This window comes from Eptatretus burgeri, chromosome 12 (assembly GCF_056783735.1).
Source record: "Eptatretus burgeri isolate ZD-2024b chromosome 12, Ebu_testis_v1, whole genome shotgun sequence".
Lineage (NCBI taxonomy): Eukaryota > Metazoa > Chordata > Myxini > Myxiniformes > Myxinidae > Eptatretus > Eptatretus burgeri.
In genome coordinates this window covers 8,709,158-8,733,327 of record NC_140972.1, presented here as the reverse complement: position 1 = coordinate 8,733,327, position 24,170 = coordinate 8,709,158, and the positions used below count along the sequence as shown (strand labels likewise).

The 24,170-nt window shown below is 44.4% G+C and overlaps 1 protein-coding gene across 2 annotated transcripts in view; it reads left to right on the top strand.

The window, feature by feature from the left end:
* LOC147015044 (protocadherin-16-like) overlaps positions 1–23,882 on the top strand; it is a 209,126-nt gene extending 185,244 nt beyond the window's left edge. For both annotated transcript variants that reach the window (XM_085849401.1, XM_085849402.1), the window contains exons 16-27: positions 1,343–1,552; positions 1,820–2,485; positions 3,708–3,950; positions 4,816–4,926; positions 5,062–5,291; positions 6,503–6,651; positions 6,949–7,079; positions 7,247–7,536; positions 8,331–8,472; positions 16,103–17,070; positions 19,703–19,849; positions 21,731–23,882. In XM_085849401.1, coding sequence (XP_085705527.1) covers positions 1,343–1,552; positions 1,820–2,485; positions 3,708–3,950; positions 4,816–4,926; positions 5,062–5,291; positions 6,503–6,651; positions 6,949–7,079; positions 7,247–7,536; positions 8,331–8,472; positions 16,103–17,070; positions 19,703–19,849; positions 21,731–22,963 — 4,520 coding nt within the window. In that variant the 3' untranslated portion in view covers positions 22,964–23,882. The remainder of the gene's footprint in view (positions 1–1,342; positions 1,553–1,819; positions 2,486–3,707; positions 3,951–4,815; positions 4,927–5,061; positions 5,292–6,502; positions 6,652–6,948; positions 7,080–7,246; positions 7,537–8,330; positions 8,473–16,102; positions 17,071–19,702; positions 19,850–21,730) is intronic.
* The last annotated feature ends 288 nt before the right edge of the window (positions 23,883–24,170 follow it).

The window sequence follows — 24,170 nt, the reverse complement described above, 5'->3', positions numbered from 1 at the left end:
TTCATGAAAGAGGAGGACAACAGCAGCTGGCGACGGGTCAAAACAGACAAAATCACGCAAGGGGAAACAGTGGGATAATGAAAAAAAACAAACAATGGATGCACTGTTGCACGAGGAGAGGAAATGTGGGAAAAGAATGAGAACTGGGTTCAGTGGGAGTGGTAAAGGTTGTGTGAATGGTAGAGATCATGAGATGACTGTAGGCAGCAGACTCGAAAATCTGTGGAGAAGAGCTCAAGCCAACATCCTCGGGAAGACAGTTTCACAGGGAAGAAAAGAGGGGTAAGAATGCATGGAGGTGAGCATGGAGTTTTGATTTGGGGTTAGGATAACAAGGAAAGGGTTTCTTGCAGAACGCACGTCACTGAGAGGGGCAGGGTGTGGAGAGAGAGAAAACAACATGAGTGAGGTTGGGAGGAGAGGTTATGGGGAGAGAGAGGTGGGGGAGGGGGTGGGTGGAGGGAGAAAGGTTGTGGGGAGAGATAGTTGTTGGTGGGGGGAGGTTGTGTGGAGAAAGCTGTTGGTGGGGTGGGGGTGTGGGAGAGTTTGGAGGAGGTAGAGGGTGGGAGGGGAAAGATGTTGGGGTGAGAGAGAAGTTTGGTGGGGAGAAAGATGTGGGGAGGGGGGGAGAGGTTGGGAGGAGGGAGCAGTTAGGAAGAGAGGGAGAGAGGTTGTGGGGAGGAGAGAGATGTTGGGGTATTGTGGGAGATGGAAGCTGTGGGAGAGAGAGAGAGGTTTGGGAGGTGAAAGGACAAAGCCAAAGAGAAAACATACATGTGGCCCAGCACGTACAAGCGAACGTGGCTTACCATAAGTCTTGTGAATTATTGTCTGAGGTTTTCCCATAAATAAGAAGTCTATATACTAGTGTAGAACAACGAGGGCTTTTGCGGTATTGATCCAAAGCTTGTAGTGGCACTCGTACATCACTCGCTTGTAGGACAAAGACATTGGAGACATTAGTGTACTTTGATGTGAATTGCAGGGACAACAGACGAATACATCCAGTATATGGGGTTTGAACTTGGGTGCTAAGCATCATGAACCATCAGTTCAGATGAGACCACTGGACACACCAACCAAGTATAAAAGAGGCTTTCAACCTATTTCTTAACATCTTGAATATCCTGGAGTTTTGTGAATTATCAAATGATGATTGACATCATGAAGCGAAAACCGCATGTAATGTTAACACTTTACATGTCTCAAACTCAAACTGAATCGACACAAGAGTACCGTAATTGGTTGCCCTAAATCGCTGTCTGGCTTGTTCACTGGTCACTGTGGTTTACCTTCGCCCGTTTGCTGCTGAAAGCTCTTTGTGTGACTGTTGCATTTGCAGTGATGGCAGTAGACGGTGGTAAACCAGCACTAACGACGATTGTAGACTTGTTCGTTGAGGTTCTCGATGAGAATGAAGAACCACCAAAGTGGATTCACGATGTGTGGAACACAAAGCTTCCCGAGAACCACCATCCAGTTTCACTCATGGCGGTGCTGGCACATGACCGAGATGCCGGGCCAAATGGCACGGTAACCTATCGTGTACTGGGTAAGGAGCGGCACTGACGCATGTAAAACAATAAGCGAGCTGTATGGAACAGTTTGAGGCTTGCTTCTTTTATTTGCTTGGAATATCACTGGATGTTGTTCGTGGTGGCGCAATGATTGTTTAACTACCGGCAAAACCGATTTTAAATATGAAACATAAGTTCAGAGCATGTGTTATTGTTACTCCTTGATCTGTTGAGGTATAACGAGGTGGAACTCTTTTCAGCATCAACTTTGTTCATTGTGATTGCTTTTTCCATGTGAGCAGGTGGAGATGATCTTGGAGAATTTGATCTCGACCCACATCTGGGTATCCTGAGCACTGTTAGACCTCTAAATCATGAGGCCTGCTCTCAATATAATCTGGTGGTGGAGGCACGTGATGGAGGTGTACCGCCACGGTTCACAACGGCTACAGTAGAAATATCGGTAGCTGATGAGAATGACCATGAACCGAGCTTCCCATCTCCATCTGTGTCCATCGACATCCCTGAAGATTCGCCTCCAGGCACCAGCGTCGTGCAGCTGCAGGCCACTGACCATGACTCAGCGCTGAATGCAAACTTGGCTTACACGCTCGGCTTGGGTGCTGCTGGATACTTCACTATAGATATGGTGACTGGGATGCTCACCACCGCTCTGCCATTGGATAGAGAGACCAATTCTGAGTTCTCATTTCTGGTCTTTGTCTCTGATCGAGCACCAATACATCCACGTTCAGCCAGCACGGGCGTGATGGTTCGGGTGACCGATGTCAATGACAATGACCCGGTCTTCAACCGCCAACTACTGGTCCTCACAGCTGGTCCAGACCTTATGCCCTACAGCCCAATCGGTCAGTTGCAAGCACAAGATCCCGACTTTGGTCCAGGGGGCTCTGTTGTCTACAGGTTGGGCCGTCCGGATCCTCTGCTGGTCGTTAATGCTGCTACAGGTGAAATCATGAGAATACTGCTAATAATAATAATAAATCATCATCATCATCCAGATGATAATCTTGATAAATTATTAATTCACTCACACAATGATTGTTTTTCTTTTCCTTTTCCTATTATAGTGATTAATATGATAATAATTCTGATTATTCTTCATGCAGTCAGTGATGGTTAATGTCATCATCTCCATGAATAAATAAGTAAGCGATGCTTCTTTGTATAAACTGTCTGGAGTACCTGAGATAGTAAAACAAGGACAGCTGATTGGTCAATCTGCCTTTGCCACAAGATTTCTCTTACATGCCTCATGTCTTTCTTTCCATTGAATTTCTCTCCTTTCCTTTGAACACCATTAATACCCACATAAAGATCAAGAATTGTGTCTTGAGGTTTAATGTCTCGGTAGATATGTCGTTACAGCCGAGCCCGAGACATTTTGTGTGACCGAAGGACTAAACCGAGTCTTTGACTTGAGTCCTTAAGCCCTGACATGTTGTATAACTAGAGAGTTCATAGAATACCTTACCCTGCGCAGTCTTGAGAAAAAAAGGACATGGGCGGGGTCTGCGAGCGGCAAGTTTGATTGGTCGGGATGACGTAAAATGCCGTACTATTTTGTCCAAGTACTGCTAAACGAAAGGTTTTTGAAAGTACCAAGAAGGTGATTTGTGTTCTGCAGTGTTCAAGTATATAATTCAATTGAAATAACATACAGATTGTAAAAGTCCGAGAAATTAATTAATTTCAGAAGATTACCGTCATCGATGCAGTGTCTATTACACCATCTTATCAAACACATTACTTTAGTTATTCGTGCCTGTTGTTTGTGTCCTTTATAACATCCCTAAAAATCGGAAGTTTCCTGTTTGGAATGATTTTCAATTTTGTTTGACTGCCAGACAGACAAGTAAAAACATCATCTTCTCTGTAATGTTTGCTCGTGACGACATTCTGTAGAATTTGCCAAATTGCCAGCCAAAGTAGGGTAACCGCTGAATGGCAGGTTTGTTTTCCCATTTGTGTTTAAAATATAACATTCAATTCAAATTAAGTTGTTCTTTGATCTTTAACTGACGTTTGTAGACAGACAGACAGATATAGTGAACCAATTGCTTAAGCCCGCTTTTCGCTTCACGCGTGTGGGGTAATAAGCTCGTGCATTTACTCTATAAGCCTGCCGCTGGACTCACAATATGTGACTTCCTCATTACCTATTTGCAGGTGAGTTGAGCCTCCGTGAGGTTCCGCTTTCTCCGTCGGATCCACACTGGCCCTCTCGTCCACGATGGCTACCGCTGGTGGCTGCAGACCACGGAGAGCCACCTCGCAGTCGGACCGCCATGGTTCTCCTACACTATGGATATCGAGACGATGGAGTGAAACAAGAGCAGATCTGGAAAGATCAAGTCCTTTATTTTGAGAAGGAGCATTATAAAGCCACTCTCCAGGAAAACACATCTCCCGGTGAGGATCTGTATGGCTATTGAACTGACTTAGTTCAACTTAGCCCATGTAGAGTATTCCCAAGTGCTGTCGCCCACACGTTGCGACCTACGCTACGTACCACTCGGTGTGGGCTGTATCCCAACATGATGCAGCCGACGCAAAGTACCAATCGGTGATTGTTGTGCGAAATGTGATGAGTGTGAAAATCCAATGAATGATCACCGATTTGCTTTATTGTCACCAAGATGAATAAAATTTCCCTGTAACTGGAAAATGTAGGGAACGAGTACGTGATTGATTAATTCATAGGTCATTTGAACAGTCCACCTCATCCTTTTCAGGACAGCATTCCGACAGACTTCCGGTGAAATGGCGAATTTTATCTGAACATTTTTTTATAATCTAAGGTATTGTCCCAAAGGCCTATTCAACACCATGGGATTTTTTTTTTCAATGTACATACCGGCTTGTGCATGGTAGACATCGCAACTATACAAAGCTGATAACATTTGTTCTTCAATAAACAAAGGGAATTTGATGTAAATTTGGGAGCGGAATATTTCTGAGTTTTCAAATTATTAACCAAACAATTCGCTTCAAAGATTGGATCTCAAACCACGACAACAACACAGGTTCTCTGCCACATACAGCAAAACAAATTACTCCATCAAAGCAATCCCCGTGAGTGAGCCTTTCACATTTCTAGTTCCTGCTGCAAATCAAATAAGGTGCACTCACGTGCACACGCTACTGGGATTTTGAAGACGACCCAATGGTAACAGTGATGTGCAGCCATGCAAATACGTGTTAGAATGTAGGCCACAACAAGCATCCTGGATAAGTCCTCACTGTTGAAACTGTGGAAATTCTGCTTATCTTTCAGGCACAGTAGTGATTGCAGTAAAGGCTGTGAGATCTGCTCGGTCCATGGGAAGGCGCGTCGTCTACAGTTTGGCAAGTATATCCGACACCTTCACCATCAACAGTCACACAGGTCAGTGCAACGCGGCGAGAGGCGATGCTCATAAAAAAGTGAGGAAACTGTCGTGTGAATGCCGATTTAAAGTGATGGTTCGTATGCCCGAGTGCACTTCACGGAACGCACCTTGATATGTCTGCGCTTGAGCAGGTCAAATTGAGGTCCTAAGCAGCCTGAAGCTGGACTATGAGAAGAGGCGCCGTTTTGATCTCCTCGTCGGCGCGGAAACAAAGGGAAGTAAACATGGCGAGCAAGTCGAAGCTTTCTCTCTCCTCACGGTATATGTCACTGAAGTGAACGACTCACCACCATCGTTCATACTTCCAGTTTTCACTGCCAGCATCAGTGAGGACCTTCTTCCTGGGACTGAAGTCACAAAGGTATCGATGCGGTTTTAACGTTTTGGATTTCCTCGTCATAATAAGTCTGTTGTTTATTGCAATCTCATCCACATGTCTCGAAAGAAACATTACCATTCTTCGCAGAGTCAAGTGCTCAGCCAATCACTCTATTTTTGATTAGACCACGTCACCCTGACTTGTGCTGTGTGCTGTTCCTGAGCTCGTCCTTGAGATGAATGTATGTCGTAGAGTGGTACAGTGGATGTACCCAGCAAAGTGGAAGGATTTGGAAAAATAAATGTCGTCATTCACCTCGAGAGAATAATAAAAACTCAATGCAACGTCATAATACTTTATAAAGAGGGCAAATCAGAATTTCCACAGAACCACAACCAAATAAGGAATATGTAAAAAGGTAAAGATTGTAATCATCTCGGAAATGGCATGAAAGGGGGAAAGGGGAAAGGCGAAGAAATGACTTTGAGGGTTCGGTGTTGGAGTATACGTGTCATTGCACGGACAGACATTGCGGTGCGAGCAGAAAATGCTGTTGTTGCGTGTAGAGGAATGCATGCCACGGTGGTTCATCTGTCCGGAAGGAAAACATTGAGTTGTTTGGAAGCAAAGGAGCACGACTTACACTTTCGTGTCTTATGACAAATTCACTTTCTTTTAACTTTTGTTTCAGCTTTATACTTACAATTTGAAGACATGTGGTGCAGTCATCTTCGCTACCGTACTATTGGCATCTTATCTCGTGTGGTGTTTCTTACCTTCAGGAATCTAGTACAGTCATTCCCTATCACTACAGGCATCAAGTACCATTATCTTCCCCGTCGTAAGCATCAATACTGGCCCAGTGAAGCCGATATGGTTGGTCGGCGCGGTCATGGCTGGACAAATTTTTACCCATCATGGAAAAGATTTTCATCCACCAAGAAAATAAATCCATGCATAAATATAGTACCAGGATCCTGACCAGCATACGCTGCCCGTCGCGCGCGGCCACGTGTGCAGCTCTACGTGTGCCAGTCGTGTATCACATGCACTACGTGTCTTGACATCTTGTTGCTTGTCACGTGATGGCAGCTAACTTGGATAACGGTAATGTAGCTTGGATAACATCAGAAAGTATTTGTACTGCTCAGCTCGTACAAAAGTGTAACACATAAACTTGACATTAACAGCAATATAATTTGACCTCCTTCAGTGGTAACCAAGTTTCCTTTTGTGTTGCACCATCCTGGAAGGTTTCTGCTGTTGACCCAGACCGTGGAGCAGGTGGTGATGTCGAGTATAAACTACTCGGTGATCGGGGATTTCCCTTCAAGTTGGACTCGCAAAGTGGGATCCTCACTACGAATGCCCTCGTGGATCGAGAGCTCCAGGCCTACTACAGGTGCTTCTTCTCGTGAGGCCTGCATATTGTAAACGTAATTAGTGTTAGAAAGCACATCTTGGCCGAAGATTCCTTGGAAAATATCATAACTCACATATTTATGGTTGTCATTCATACATGAGCAAAACCATAGTTCAGACGAAACACTCATTTCCTCAATGATTTTTCCCTACAAAGACTCTGTTCAACTGGGGTAGTGATATTTTCCATAACCATTCACCATTGTGATGATTTTGAAGGAAAATGAATTGCTCGTGGTGATGCCAACCTCTGACCTCTGTTTTCTGCCTTTTCCAGCCTCCAGGTTACAGCTGTTGATAAAGGATGGCCACAGCATACAAGTTCAGCCGTAATTAATATCTCCGTAAGTGATGTGAACGACAACCTGCCAATCCTGCAGCCTGTTGATCCCCTTCTCTTGTTTGAGGGTAAGACTGTTTGTTCGGTGAGGACAGGGGACACTACTACAGATATACATTGTGGAGAAAGAGCCATTTCCTTGAGCTCACTTTTGAGGTGTACCTTATTTCATGATCCCAGACCATCTTGCGCTTAATTCTGCTTTTCTTCCTTTTTTCATTCCTTAAACCCTCAGATCTTTCTCCTGGTTCAACCATTACCAGACTGTCTGCCAGTGACATTGATTTATGGCCTCCACTGATGTTCTCTCTTGATGGAGAGGAGAGTGAGACCAGTCGCCCCATTTTCATGGTTGAGCCGTGGGATGGAACTCTGGTGCTGTTGGCACCATTGGTGAATAGAAGCTCAACACTGGAGCTTACATTGCGTGTTAGCGATGCAGATCATGAGGTCACTACACAGCTGATCATCACTATCCGCAAGAAAAACCACTATTCACCTATGTTCTCTCAATCTGTGTACAAGGTGAGAGCAATTGCGTGTGTGTGTGTGTGTGTGTGTGTGTGTGTGTGTGTGTGTGTGTGTGTGTGTGTGTGTGTGTGTGTGTGTGTGTGTGTGCATGCGTACGTGCGTGCATGCGTGCGCGCGCGTCGTTGGTTGTTGTCTACATATACAGGTTTCAGAAGGTGGAACGGACTACTCCCAGGTCTCAAAGTATCCACTTCCGGTTCGGTAAGGGCGGTCATGAATCATGGACCAAGGTGTGAGGTTTTGTTCTTAAAGTTTTGTTCCGAGGGCTCTTTTGAGGATCGTCACCGAGCCTCAGACAGCTTCCAACTGCAGTTCGTTTGTCGTAATATTCCCAGGGATGGCTTGTTAGATCTCCGCAAGGTTCTTCTTCATAATTCCCATTGCTTCAATTATCATTTTCGGCATTCTTTAGATTCCAGGATCTTTTCACTTCATTTTTGAGATCTTTGTATGTGGTCATTTTCTTGATTTCTGCATTGTTTCGGCCAAAATCGCTGGGAACTGAAACCCCAATTAGCAATGCCTTTTGTTTAAAAAAATTTTTGCACCTAAGTACTATGTCCAGTCACGATGCTTTGTTTTCAATGTTCACACTCGATGGGATCATCAGGTGATACGTGTGCCTCACTTCCTTGTTCTCAATGATCGTTTTTGGTTCATGTTTCCATGAGTGTGCGTGCGTGCGTGTGTGGGTGCTTTCCATGACAGTTCAGCTGTGTATCTGATCAACTGTTGATTTTCATTTCAATTTCCAAATTGTTTAACTCTCCTCCGTCTGTGTTTTAAAGGCAAGTGTTTCTGAGTCAGCACTTCCTGGTACGATGGTTCTGATGGTGACAGCTGCAGACAAGGACACAAGAGAAAATGGAAAACTTTCTTATCGTCTGTTACACCAGTCCCGTGGTGGCTTTTCTGTGGATGCGAGCACTGGTATGAGGGATAAATGAATACAAAAACTGATATGCTGATATTATTGGATATCATATGGAATTGCTGCAAGATTTTATGTTTCCATGTGGATAGTAGGACTGCTCATTTGGTAACATGTTCCCTATTCACATGTCTAGTCTGGCTTTGATATCAGTCAAAATCAAACATAATGAAAAACTATTGTTCTGATGCAATGTCGGTAATTGTGTTGCATCTCTGAGCAGCTGTTGGTAACAATAGGTTTGGTACACGGAAGATAACTAAACTGAGGGATTAAGTGAATGTGTTGTGGATATTGCACAGGTATGATGGGTTTCCAGGTTAAAAAAATTAAATGTTTCAGCGACGTGCGAGAATATTGTTTACCTATTTCACCATGTAGTGCTTCAAGAGTGTAAAACACCTGAAAAATGGATCAGCTCTGCTATGCCACTAGTACAGGCTGCAGAATCTTCCAGGTTCCAAAATCTCAAAATAGAGACAGTATGAAGGTGATCTTTTCTGTGGTCGATCGAAGATGTCTAAAGATAAATCATGGTTCTTACACTGATTGATCTGAGCTGTATGTATAGCAAATTCGAACACAGCTGAGATAAAGAATCCGGAATGACTCCTCGTTTTAATTTTGCTGTACTCCGTGTGATGAAAAGTGCTGTTATATGTACCGTGTTCTTGTTCCACACATGTACTAAATCGAACTTCATCTAACTTTGGAATATCGATATTTGATGGAGCATCTCAAACACGCAGACACAAAAACAGAAAAAAGGACTTGTACAAGATAAACTACCCCCATGGGCCCACACACACAATCGATCACAACAAACCAGGCAAGAGAGAGAGAGAAAGAGATAGATAGATAGGTAGAGATAGGTAGAGGATGGAGAATCCCCAGGAAGAACCCCCAGAGAATGAAACTCTTGCTACCTACAATCGACCAATCACTGTGTCTCCACGCACTGATAAACATGGTGCATTCCACATGTGGTCTCTCTCCTTGAGGCACAGTGAACCAATCATGGTTGAGTTTAATGCCTTGTACAGTCTCTGCCCTAAGGCCCCACCCCTGAGGACGTTTATGAATCAAACCTCGCCCACGAAACAAAGGCCCATCTTTCACATGCTGACAGGCAAATTGGAGGAGTCTTCTCCCTCTATGGGTGGGCCAGGTAAGTCCTCTCTTACCTGGCCTTGCCGAGTTAAACATAGGGGAACAAAAGAGAGGGAACGCCTTACCTTTATCGATGATCTAAATTGGACAACGTTGCCACCTCATCGCCGTACGACAGACACCTTATGCTCGGACACGTACTTAATACACACTCAAAGTGTCCGATGAATGGACGTACATAAAAAAGGAGGTGAAAACCTCTGCGAACTACTGCCTCCTACCCTGCATATGTAACAATACCATAATCCAATGATTAAGTTAGTTCAAGAGTTTATTTCTCGGGACATGCTATTATCACGACACAGTACATTTCATGCCGGCCATGTATTTTTCTTTGGGATCAAGGAAAAGTGGACACCAACCCCTCCTCCCCCCCGTGCCCCTCCCCCCTTTCCCCCACAATCCCTCCTTCCACTTTTATTTTTGCAAAAGCTTGGATGTGCTTTTGTCACACTTATTTGATGATGATACCATACCCTCTTGTCATATTATTCACCCTAATCATAACCCAGGAACCAATGAAGTACTTTACATGAGGTGTGATGTTTTTGATACTTTTATTAACCTCCGCCATCTTCGAAGATGGATGGAGGTTACTGTTTTCACCCCTTTCTGTTTGTTTGTTTGTTTGTTTGTGAACAGTATTATGGAAAAACTCCTCGACGGATTTCGACGAAACTTGGTGGGGGGGGGGTTAGGTATGGTCCAAGGATCATGCCATTAAATTTTGGACTTGGTCCCCCCCCCAAAAAAAAATTGTTAGAGAAAAAAAGAAATTTTTTTTTTTGCATTTCTACATGTTTTAAGTGATTTCCAACGCCCCCTCCCCCCCCCCAATTTTTTTACGCCCCCCCTAAAAATAGAGCAATTTTTTTTTTGCATTTCTACATGTTTTCAGTGATTTCCAACCCCCCAAAAAATAGAGAATTTTTTTTTGCATTTGTACATGTTGTAAGTGATTTCCAACCCCCCCCCAAAAAAAAATTGTTACCCCCCAAAAAAAAATTGTTAGAGAAAAATGTTTTTTTGCATTTTACATGTTTTAAGTGATTTCCACCCCCCCCCAAAAAAATTGTTACCCCCCCAAAAAAAAATTGTTGGAGAAAATTTTTTTTTGCATTTCTACATGTTTTAAGTGATTTCCAACCCCCCCAAAAAAAATTGTGAGAGAAAAAAAAAATTTTGCAACTTTTTTTCAACAAAATTTCGATTTTTTTTGCATTTCTACATGTTTTAAGTGATTTCCAACCCCCCCCCCCAAAAAAAAATTGTTAGAGAAAAAAAAATTGCAACTTTTTTTTCAACAAAATTTCGATTTTTATTTTGCATTTTTACATGTTTTAAGTGATTTCCAACCCCCACCCCCAAAAAAAATGTTGGAGAAAAGAACTATAACTCTCAGTACTGTTGATATCATATTTAATGAATAAGATATAAGGTTCACTTGAGTGACCCAGCAGTATTGGCGGTGGAGGTTTTGCACTCTCCCGATTGCTCCCCCTCTTAATTCATTGTGTTATTATTTAGGGGAAAGAATGATTAATTGTTTTACCACAACTTAATAACTAGTTATTTGGTTTTCTGCAAAGTAAAAGCTGGATAACTGCACCAGTCTAGTAAGACAAGTTGGGGTCATTGAGGGGAGGGCCCAGGGAGGTAGGTCAGGTCAGGTCAAGTATGGGAGCATGTGCCAGGGCAACGTGTCGCTGCGTAGGAGGGAGGTGATAGTGATGAAAGTGAAATGGTAGGTTTATTAAATTGTTGTTTTGCTTCAACATTTACACATGAACAATCAGGAAAATTTCCAATAGCTGAGAGTATCTATCTAGGAGGTAGAGGAAGGGCTTTTAGAGGAATTCTAGGGAGGAGTGAAGGATGTTAAGAATCCTGGAAGGAAGCTAAAAAAAAGGATAAACCTCCAAGGCCAGGTAATATTGTTGTGTTTATGGGGTATGTTGCAGTATTTATAATTTAAGGCCTAAGTGCACCATCCGTGTTTCATGTAGTTATAGTTCTTTTGAAGCATTGTCGTAAGGACACTTGTTAGGGATCATTGTCTCGCGTGCAGCCCGTGTGAGAGATGGACCTGGTTCGCATTGAGGGCAAAGGACGTTAGTTTCTTTTTAGTGATGTTTCGACTATTAGTGATGTTTCTTTGTGGCCTCTGAAGTTGGTGCCTGTGAGTGCCCTCAGCGTGTTCAGCCTGGGTGTGCATGTGTGTTTTTTAATGTTTGTGATGTGATCTGAGAATGACGTGGATGTGTTAAAAGTGACGCTGAGTATTTTTGTTTGGTGTGTGTGTGTGTGTGTGTGTGTGTGTGTGTGTGTGTGTGTGTGTGTGTGTGTGTGTGTGTGTGTGTGTGTGTGTTTATGGGAAAGGGTTGTTGTTCAGTGTGATGTGTGGTGTTTTGCTGTGCTATCTTCCTTGGTGTAATTTGTTAAAAGAGTGTTGATTTTGAGAGGGCCACTTTGAGTTTGTTGATGGTGAGCCAGGTTTGTCGGGTGCTGAGGAAGGGTTGAAGTTGTGCTGTGGTGGTGTTGATGTCGCTATGAGTTGAGGTAATGGTTGTATTCTCTGCACATGAGGCTATCTGTACGAAGTAGTTCTCTGGTGGTTGTGGAATGTCGTGCATGAACAGATTAAAGAGTGTGGGGGAGAGGAATGAGCCTCAAGGAACTCTGTTAGGAAAGTATCGTGTGCGTGATGACTTTCCATTAAAATTACGTATGACTGTCTGCATGATGGGTAGTTGGCAAGCCAGTATTTGGTGGTGTTGTGCTTGTTTGTGTTGAGTATTTTGTTTGTGATTAAGAGGTTTGGGAGTGTGTCAAATGCTTTGCTGGATGTATATTGAAGTGAGAATAGCATGTTTTGGAACTTTTCTATTGTTGAAGCCATCAAAGGTGTTTTGTGTGAAGAGAGTGGTGGTGGAGTGGTTTGGTCTGAATCTGTGGTGGGTGTGTGAGAATGATATGTGAGGGTTTGTGAGTGTAACTATTCTGTGAGTGTATGAGGCATTCTGTAACTTTGAGATTGTGCAAAGCAATTTCATAAGTCGGTAGGATTTGTGATCAACTACCCAAGGGAAATATAGTTTGGTAACAATGACGTCATCAGTCATGTGATATGGCAGTCATATTGGATCAGAACAAAACCTTTTAAAATCCTCTCTGAAACCACTTCAATGATCGATGCGAAACTTTACATCTGTAAACGACTACACGTGGGAAATATAATTTAATAACAATAAAATAATTGGTCACGTGGTCTGGCAGCCATATTTTGATCAAAGGAGAACCTTTAAAACTTATCTTCTCTGAAACCACTTTACCGATCAATGCAAAACTTTTAATATATGATTGACTACCTACGGCAATGTTTCATTAAAAGATGCTGATCCAAAACACAATATTGTTGTGGGGCCGGGTCTCAGTGGCGAGCACGACCGCTAGATGGAGCAGTAGAGTCGGCTCCACCGAACACCCGGAATTTAGGTCGTACCTTTCAGATAAATGCGAAAGTATTCATGGTCCCTTACAGGACCATGAATCGCCAATAATTCGACCGCGTGGAGTAGGGTTAATTGCCAACTTCAATATACCTAAGTATCCACGCGGAAAAGCTATTGGGGAATTCACACCCTCGGCAGGCCTCGAGCGGAACGAGCCATTACCGTGCTCGAACTGTGCGTAACCCGAGCGGATGGTTACCGAAGCCCGTCGGTCCAAATGTACAACTACGGCAATGGCCTTCCTAATTCCCGTTCGCAGCGCGGCAAACCAATGGCAGAAAGGACAAGGACGAGCTAGGACATTCAACAAAAGGGGAATTTATTAACAATAGGGGGAAGAAGGGGACACACAAAGAGCAGAGTTATCTGAATAAGAAATGTGAATAATGTACAACAAAAAGCACTTAACAGTCTACTTATACAAGACAGGCCCGCACACAGACATGCACACCCAAAAAAGAAATGGACCCGCCGGGTCTTTATTCGGCTCTCCAGCCGAGGAGGATAGTTCGGCTGGGAGTCAGGACGGCCGGCTACCTGACCGCGAGCGCGCGGCTGGTTGTCCACACCTTCTCGGAGCTCCAGTCGCCAAAAGCATGGACCAGGGCAGCCGTACCCAGAGGAGGCGAGGCGAGACGTGATCTCCCTTGATGAAATGGTCGACCGCTCGCTGTAGTGTGCCAGACGTGACACCTCCGAAGCGCGGGATGCAGTCCGCCGCAAACCCAGGCAGACGCACTTCGAGACACACGGGACGCAATCTCTCCACTCTCGTCCCAACAACCACACTCTCGAGGAGGGAGCCGCTTCTTCTCCTGGCCACTCGCCTCCGGATTGGTCGTACCCATCGCGCGATTCCCTGGCCGTCTTCCATTGGACAGGCCCACGGTAGGCGGGGCAACTCCCACCCTTCTGGGTGGTCCCGATCGGAGGCGTTTGTAGCTTCGCCTACCTCCTAATCTCCGACCACATGCGTAATGGCGATGGTGTTGAGTGGGAGATGGGGCGGGTGGGACACCCGCTCCTTGCCGATTGGCCAAAGAGGGACGCCATGCCTACGTTTAACTCCGCCTACGCATGCGCTCGCGAGCCAGCGAGCACACAAAGAATGCCTTGAGCAGAGTGTTGTTGTAAAAGCGAAGATGGGCGTTGTTGTCATTGTTGTAAGTGATGTAAAAATCCTATCTATAAAATAATTCCACAGCGCACGTACAATTAATTCCCATTAGACTAGGGACGGGACCCTAACTAGAAACACGTACTTACCGATATAACTGATCCATAGGACCTGGCTGTTGTGTGCTCATGGCTTCTAGATTCGCTACAATATGACCGCCAGTGATGTCATAATACAGAAAGTGGGCAGTATCTTGAAAAATATGAATTGTAGACACCTTGTAGTTGCACCTTATTAAATAGGGATAATTTTCATATAGTTGTGTGTGTTGGTCTGGATCGTTAAATATGAATAACGAATTTTGTTTTGTTGCAATGGTTTGGCCTCTAGTGTTTGGTTGGTGTTGGGTGTACCAGGCCCTGTCTTTGGCATTGAAGTCCCTTCCAATAATCTGGTATTTGGGAGAGAGTAGGGTTCCTGTAGTTGTGGTGAGTAGTTGGATGGTACAGTGGGGGATGTCTGGTGGTGTGTAAATGTTTCTTTTGTGGTCTTTGTTACCCGTTTTACTTTTGAAAGGTTGAAGTTTGAGTGTGTTATCTAGTTGTGGAAGTGCTTTTGTGGCTTCAGTGATGTATGTGTATCTTGTTGACTTGTGTATGTATGTGATGAGGCCTCCACCTCTGGCGTCCGGTCTGTCTGTGTATCGGTGTATAGTTGGGGATGGTCGGTGTTTTGTTTTTCTCGTGTAACTTGGTTTCTTGTATGATGGCGATGTGAATGTTGTTTGTGAGATCGAAGTGGTTAAGTCGTATGGCCTTGCTGATGATGCCGTCTGTGTTGTGTTGGAGGACATTGAGGTAATTTATGTGTTTTGGGGGTTGAAGTGTTTAGTTGTGTGCAGGTGATTGTGGTGTTTGGAGTGGAGTAGTGGAAGTGATGAGAGTGGTTGAAAATCAATGTTTGGGACTTATGCTGGTGAATTGTTATTTGGGTATTTGTTTTGATTCAGCTGAAAGCTGCTGCAGGTGCATGTATGAGTGTAGTCTGATTGGTTCCACCTGGCCTGTACTGCTCTTAGTAAACAATCACTGCACCTCATGCAGTGGACAGACCTCCCTTTGGCCCAGGAGCTAGTGATGCAGGTTTTCCATGTTCGGAAAATGCAAATTGTGATGGGCCCCAGGTTAGTTTCTCTGTCTCTGGCTAGAAAGAGGATGATAAAGGGGAGGACTTGATTGTTTGTGGGTGAGGGTTTCGTCTGGAAGATGAGAGGGAGTGAACCGATTCACGTGGACCGATCGGCACTCTGACAGCAGCTGGCCTACCCTGCCAAATCCAGGTAGCAGGGAAGATTCTCGTCCCCCTCAACACCCCCCCCCCCTTTCCACCCCCATCTTGCGTTGGTTGGTACAACCACTGTGAGGAGGAATCCCTGATAGTTGCTTGCTGACACTTCCTGTGTTGCCCAAAGGTATCCACCTATTCACTTGGACATGTAATTGTTTGCTTTTATTATTCTGGGTTTTAATAATTTCATTAGGTAATAGTTAAAGTTGAGTCAGAGTGGTGACCCAACCAGGATTGTAGCCTAGTAACAGTGTTGGCAGTACCAACGCTCTGCACAAGGCATGGTAGATGATGATGATGATGATGATGATGATGATGATGATGATGATGAATAGCTGAGGCTAAGTAATAGTTAATTGCACTATATCCCTCATTTAGAACATCAGCAACTTAACCTTGGGGAATGTAATTATTGATCTGCAATCTATGAAAGAATTGTGAACCCCTTGTGACTAACTTTGTTATGTGCTCCCAATCTTGCAGGCCAGATTTTGACTACAAGCCATCTGCATTACAGCAGTGATAACCCAGAGGTTCTACTCGTTCTGGAAGCTTGTGATGAAGAGAAACCACCCCATGTTGCTGTGACTATACTGATGGTGATGGTTCGTCCAAAAATTGGCCTCGGACTACAATTTAATCAGAATTCATACTCTGTAAGCGCTTCAAAGAGATTGCCAGCAGGAGCGCAACTGGCCACAGTCAGCCTGACGAGCAGTGCATTTGGTTCAACAGACTTTTTTGTAGCAGGACAGGGCCAACTAGCAAATGCCTTTATGCTCGTGCGACGGGCCAGAGCTCCTAATGAGGCCCATCTGGTTGCAACTCGTGAAGTGAATTTTGAGGCAGTCCATGGCTCAGACACATTGACCCTCATAGCTTGCAACCGCAATGATCCTGCAGTTAATGGTACAGCAAACCTGATGCTGCATATTCAAAGCACCAAGAAGACTGAAGTCAATTTTAAGGATATAGTCTTGAAAGTGCACATTCAAAAGACAATGGAACTTGGTGAAGAAATCCTTCAGTTATCTGCGAATGGACCAGTTGGATTCACATATCACATCATAGCAGGGAATAAGGATGCAACATTTGAGCTAAACCCGAAGACTGGTGCTTTATCTCTCAATAAACGACTCAACTACGTCACTCAAAATGAATATGAGCTTCTGGTCTCGGTGAAACCACCAGGTCAGCAGGTCTGGTCAAAAGGTGGTCCCATTAGATTATCTCTTGCACGGGTTTTGGTGGTGGCAGCAAATGAGCTAAGCCACACACCGAGCTTTGCGGCACCACAGTTCCATGTGGGCGTCCGTGAGGGCATGCCTCCTACACCGCTGCTCATGCTCCAGGCTGGAGATGCTGATCAGGGATTGAGATATTCACTCCGAGAAGAGCCAGGACAGAGGGGGGGACTTGCAAAGCTGTCACTTAACCCCACAACGGGACAGGTAAGAACATCAATAATAAAAATAATAACAATAAGCTAACTTCCTATCTATTCACAACTTTCAGTAGACATTTTAAAGTACCAATATGTTTTTAATTTGAAGGTAATAAAAGTCGTATTAATGAAGGCAAACCCCTCTCCCCCCCCCCCAAAAAAAAAACTGTGGGGAGGCATCATTGGCTGATGGTTTGGCTGTGTTGCTGATGCAATGCCATCTGCTGGTTTGGACAGGAATTTGTAATTTGTCCAGAGTATCAGTGAAAGTTCATCCACTGGTCACGAAAAACGCCGTAGCATATTTGACGTCCACCAACTAATGCCAGCAGACGGGACGCCCATTTAATGTCCATCTGAGGGACGGCACACAGGTTAATGAATCACCCTGCCTGTGAAACACCGCGATAGTTTATAACTGTGTCAAGATTCAAACCCAGGCTAGACAGCTAGACGAGTGTGCGTACCCCTGGGCCATCTTGCAAAAAAACATTGGAACTGACTCGGTTGACTCTCTTTACAAAGTTGACTTCTGGTTCTGGGTTTGGAGCATCGGCAGGTCTCTTTCAGGCCTCTCTGCTGACGATCTCAAAGTTAAGTTTCCTGTCGTTATCTGTCCCGTTTTAACTGTTTATTTTCTCACCTACATGTTACTGTGTGTTCCTAGTTGTTTTGTTTCAAAAATGTTGCTATTTTGTGAGTTTTCGTCGACCTTGTCTTACCGGGTTGCTTGAGGCAACCACGTTAGATGATGATGTCCATCCCATCCTTCCCCTCTCGGTGTACGATAGTGTTTATTTGTATTTTCTCCCCATTACCTTCAATTCCTATCTTCTCCACTTCCCCACTTTCCCAACGCCTCCCATCCCTCCCAACTAAACACTCTGTTTCTTGTCTTAAATCCACCCCTCCCCCCAAAAAACTACCTTTCTCCTTGCTTACTCACGAGTCCCGATCCTTCTTATTCTTATTCTTCTTCTTCGTATTCCACCTGCCAGCACACCGTCTTTATTCTACTGAGCTGACCTTCTCTCACCATTCCCTTCACGATTGCTTCATACAACCTTCCATTCCCGAATCTTACCTGTTCTTCAAAAATCAATAATCTTCCTTGTATCCTTTCGATCTCTACGCCTCCTGTAACCACGTGTCTCTCTATACTCTTCCTGGTACCTTTCATCGACCCAGCAGCTTCACACTGCGTTTACCGTTCCAAATTCACCACACACTTCCAAATTTAACTTCAACCTTCCCTTTTCCAAATGTTATGCAATCCTAATTTAAAATAAATAATTTCACTTTTGACGATACACCTCCCATAGCCATGTGCTTCTCCCATAACCACGTGATCCTCCCATAACCATGTGATCTGTTTAGACCCCCTGCGTTTACCGATCCAATTTCACCATTCACCTCACGATTTTTTTGACAACACTTCCATGACCTAATCTGATGAAAACTCTCTCAAACAATAATAATAATAAATAAACGATCTCTTATAATGCTTCATCTTCCTCTTTCACGTGTGTGGTACTCTTTACTGTATCATAATTCACTACTCTTCTACTATTTAAACAGACTGCTCTCAATTCAACCTCTCCTTCATACCTTGCCTAAAAAATCCAACTGTTACAGCATTTCTTCTCTCCATTCTCTGAATTTGCCTTTATTGCGTCCATCAAGAATTGTGTTTAATCACATCTCTGACCTAAAAGTTTTTTTTTTTTAAACCCAGTTTGCTATGAATGTTCGCTTTCCATCACCATTCTTTTTTCCAATTTCAGTGCCAACTCACCCCTCTCACCCCTCCCTCTCAAAGCAACCATCACACTCTTCTCCCTCCAAGCCTCCCTCTCACCTCTCTCAAAAACTCCCCCCTCACCTTTCTCCCTCAACTCTCCCCACTCACCTTTCTCAAAGTTGCCCCCCCTCTCATCCACAAAGCTGCCTTCTTCTACTGCCCTCTCACCTCCATCTCATCACTCCACCTCCTCAAATCCTCAACTGCCTTCTGCTCCCTCTCTTGTCTCCCTTCTCCCCCAGCACCACAGAGCCTTTTCCACAGATTTTGGTGATGATCCGAATCCGGATAAGATAATTTTAAAAGTGATTCTTCTTCGTTGAGAGATGCGGCCAAAAATGATATATAGCACGATATTTCAAAAATTGTTGACGTGTTATGACAAAATTTGGTGGATGAGTTGGTTTGGTGTCATAAACAAATTGATTCGATTTTGGTTCATGTCCGGATCCAGATCTGGCCTGTGGGTGAGATACAAAACGTAAACTGTTCAGCCTGGCGGAGGTATGCGCTCCACCGAGTACCGTTCTCGTTGTCTGTCATTTTCATCTTTAGTTCAAATTTTCTGACTCCAAACGTAGCCCTCACATCCAAACTTTCAGTTCTTCAGCGTTGTTTGACATTGAAAAATGTTATCTGTGAATCGTATTTTGTAGTCTTTTTCTTTTGACATTAATTCCTTTGTTTTCACCAATTTATTTGTTGCAATACTTTCAGCAAGTGATACAGTGAACATCTTTCGCGAGATTGTGAACTTTGTCCGACACGTCATTTGACATTGAGATGATCAACCAGAATATGTACATTGATATTCAGGTTTGTTTATCTACTTGAACAGGTGAGCACACGAGAACCGCTGGACTTTGAAACCCAGAGGAGTTACATGGTGCGTGTGCAGGCCCACACTTCACACGGTCTGCAAGCAGAGACGAGCTTGTCGGTTTGGGTTCACGGACAAGATGAGTTTGACCCTGTCTTCACTCAGGTAGGGATGCTTTGGAAATTTAAAAATAATTAATCACGAACAATGGATAGCGAGAGCCGACTGTATGGCACGGATTAAGCGAACTCAACTTTGAGCCATTTTGTGTGTTTTTGATTTCTGACCAATTACAAATTGTCACCATGGTGCTTTGCAGGCATCATTGAATTCCATGTTCACCTGAAGGGTGTTATTCCAGGTGTCCCATCTGCCACCATTCACCGGTGACCATTAGAGATGTCACAGTGTCTTTTCAAAGTTTCGGCTATTCTGTGCTAGCAACCTGGGCAAATTCTAAAGAGCACGGGCTGTGTTTGGGTGATAAAAATTAATAGCTGGAGTGGAGTCAGGATAGAGGAGGGGGGGGGTGGCCGTGCAGGGACGTAAATCCTCTCTGTCAATGTATATCGTACAGCACCTCTTCCGGTGTGACGAGTATTACAATCCATTACAAAAAGTTCCAATTCTCTGGATGAAAACCATAGATATCACAGAAACGGGGGAATTATCTCTACTGCAAAAGGAGCTGTGCGTCCGTCTATCCGTCGGAGTTCCACACATTGGTTGGACAGTTTGTGTGACACCACCCACTATTTCTATATTATGGCCACATCTTCGTGCTATGGTGCTATGTTGGTGCGAAGCGAAGTCAAAGACATCTTCGGAGCTGTCATATTCACAATGGTCATGCCCTCCCTATACGTTTCCCCTTCAGTGTGAAATGACCAAAGCGACTGTTAAAAGGATTTTGAGCTGATCAGTGTCACATGCCTTGTGAAGACAGGCCTCAGCAATCGAGGCAGCGGTCTGTTGGCTATACACTGCCCAAATAACTGTGGTATTCTCTCAAGCAAGGCTTTTACCACGGAGGTTACACAGGTCCTTGCTATTATCTCCGACTATTCGATCTCTACGATAAAAAGCGCCGTGCATGCGTAGGTGCATCCGCCCGTGTGTGTTACGTTTCATTTTAAAGGGTTCCTGCTGTTGCAGAATAACAAAAATGGTACCGGGTGAGAAAGGGTACCCTGAAACTGTATGGTGTCCGACGCAATCACCCAATCACTTTGGGGGGTGGGAGGGTGACACAATCACCCTCTCACTGCAAGGGGGTAATGCATTCACCTTACAGGTATTGTGCTAGTCATCCCACATATCCCATTATTTAATTGTTTATGCCTGGTGTTGGCTTAATGATTGGGGTGGTGGGCTTGGGATCCCTGGATCCTGAGTTCAAATCCCACTTGGCTGTTTAATCAATACCAGGTGGGGTTGACTCTGCCTGTCATTCTTCCGAGGTCGGTGTAATGAGTGTCAGCATGCTGGTATCCTGTGTCGGAGTGGTGACCCGTCCAGGATTGTGTCAAATAGCCAAGGAGACTGCTTCGGCAGCACCAACACTCTGCACAGACTATGGTCCCAATGGATGGATTGATGGATTTATTTGTTTGTTTGACCTATTTGTACTTATAAACCACTGGTTTGGATGAGGCGGTATTACAATTCGTAATAAAATGCGCCATCGATATCATAAAAGTTGGAGAATTAACCCGTCCTTCCGGACAGGTTCTTTGATGGTGACAATAATGCGATGTAATTGTTAGTTTTGAATGTTCAATATTTATTCCATTTTAAACCTTTTACATATTTACAAATCGGTTTCATATCATGAATAAGGAGATTAGGATTTGGCTGACCCATCAACACAGTCTATGGGATTTTAAACCTTGTTTCAGCTTCTCTTCTAAAAGCAAATAGTCAGACCCATAAAGCATACAAGCAACAAAATAGGGTCCCATAGCCTTCACTTTGACCATGATAGCCCATGTGTTGGAATACCTGGTGCGTTATAGTGTGTAATATGTATTTTATTCACCCCCACAGACGGAATATCATTTTGCAGTGCCAGAGGGTGCAAGAGCCGGGCAGATCGTGGGCCAAGTTTCTGCGCAGGATCGTGATGCGGGTCTTGATGGCCTTGTGCGTTACACCTTGCCTGACAGCCCGACATTCCTGCTGATAGACCAGTACTCTGGGGAGTTGCATCTTGCGGTAGATGCTGGCAAAGCACCCCACCCAGGTCCCCGAGTAATCTTAGTTTCTATCCACGCGGCTGGTTCTCGAACCGGGGCAAGAACTTCACTTGCACGTGTTCGGTTAGATTTGACAGCCACGGGGTTAGGTTTGGGTTCAAGGCCAGGAACAGGACTGCTGGGGCCTATCCTTGCAGGATTTCTGGTCGCTGCCGGACTAATGCTACTTGGAGGCCTCATTGCTGCAGTTGCAGTCTGCATGCGACACAAAAGGCGTCTGGCCCCACCTGCTTCAAAGCCTCTCAGCAAATCCGAGCCAGCACTTAGCATTTGTGATGGCAGCAGAAATCCTTACGAATATTCACCACCTGGATATGCAGCTGAGACAGACTGGGAAGATGCAGAAATCCGAATGATTACAGAGAGTCGGCGCTCAGGAGACGGTCCTGGGCGTGTTCCCGACTCTGGAATCCAACAAGATGAAGACCAGCTCTCTGAAACATCCGGTCACTCTGACAAAGTTGATTTAGTGGTGGGTCCTGTATTTGGTGAATCTACGCATTCACCTACTAGTTCTCCAAACCGAGTCTCTGCTTTTGTACAGGTTCAAGCCTCTGTGGTTGGTGGCAAGACAGCGGGTCTAATGATTGAAGACTGGGAAAAGTTACTGGATTGGGGCCCACAGTTCAAAACATTAGCTGGAGTCCTGTTTGAAATATCGGGCCTGTGGGATGAGCGACTGGGCCTGCCGGTTCCCGCTGACCATCCTGGTGCTCCTCGCACAAGAATCATGCCTCCACCGCTGCTCACGTCTGTGGCTCAACCCGGGGCACGCTGCGTACCACCTCGTCCTCTTTACACCCGCACCAACTTATTGCCCATGCCAGCTCCACCCGCATCACCTTTCGTGCACTCGTCATCTCCTCCTGATGTGGCTCGACAAGTACCTATGACCCCGAGACTGTCACCCGCAATGTCGCCGCTTCCCTCACACTTGCCTCCAGCATCTCCACGACCACTCGGGTTGCTCCCTTGCACACCCAATCTTGGTACCATGCAAGAGCATCCAGAGCTATGCATGTGAAAACTTTTTCTTGTTGACCCAACTTAGTGGAACCATTTGTGTTTGAACTTTGATATTTCCATTAACGACTTCCCGCATTCACAGATTTTCAAAATGGTTCTTCAACATCCCATTTGGGAATGGTTCAACGATGGATGGAATAGTTGTTCAGCTTATCCACTCTCAGTCGTGTTTTAACAGTCTTACGGTCGAACCACGAGCAGACAGACGAGAGGAGGAACGTTGGAATGGGTTTGCTTCACGATGCATCAACAAAAGTGTTATAAATGGCTGTACATATCGATAAACAATCATTAACATAATCACAAACTTGTTGTGTTATTATATCATCCACTGAAATGCTTTTCACACATTAAAACAGGAACCTTCATGTAATGTTTAGTTGCATGGTGTTTGAAGCTGGTAGATGTTAGTACCTTCACAAAGGACAATTTATCTGGGTTCTTAGACAGCTCTTAACAGGGGAAGTTAATTTCCTTTTGTCATTCACTTTCAGCTGGCCGTGGAATCGAGTGAAGAAACGAGACGCGACCCCACTGGCCGATCAAGCCAATGTATATCTGACTGTGATTCGACGATGAATTGGGCTTGCCGGTTGCATCACACATAAATGAGACACCTTTTTTCCGTTGATTCACGAGTGCTCCTGTTGGTTACATTTGTAATCTCAAATGTGTCCAGGGAACTCGCACACATTGGCTTGCCTTTATCACAAAGGAAACTTCACACCCTACTCCATAAATGAACTTCCCAATTATTGTTGTTCCTTTGCTCTCCATTCAGTACTTGAACCGGATACATTTTCATCCATTTTGTATAATTTATGCTATTCCATCAGCACCTTTGCTGTACTGGAAATACCAACAATTTCCTTTTTATCACTTAGAACCAATAAAATGTTTTATACTGCCCAACCAGATACTGGGAATTGTTTCCTGCTATTCATTTCTGCCTCATGGTGAATTCCAGGAGAGGCATTTCTCGTTGAATGACGATCCTTTTTGCTTGTCGCGATTGTCTCGATGAAGTTTGAGGCACTGCAGTCACACAATGAGTGTACAAGGAGCAGTTGACCCTGAATGTGTTATTTTGACCCTTGGATAAAAAATTCTTATTTTCCATTAACTGAATAAACAACCCTTCATGTCAGTAAGAGTACAGAATGGAACCAAGTTAGTGGACAGCTTGTTATCCCCACGCTTTAAAA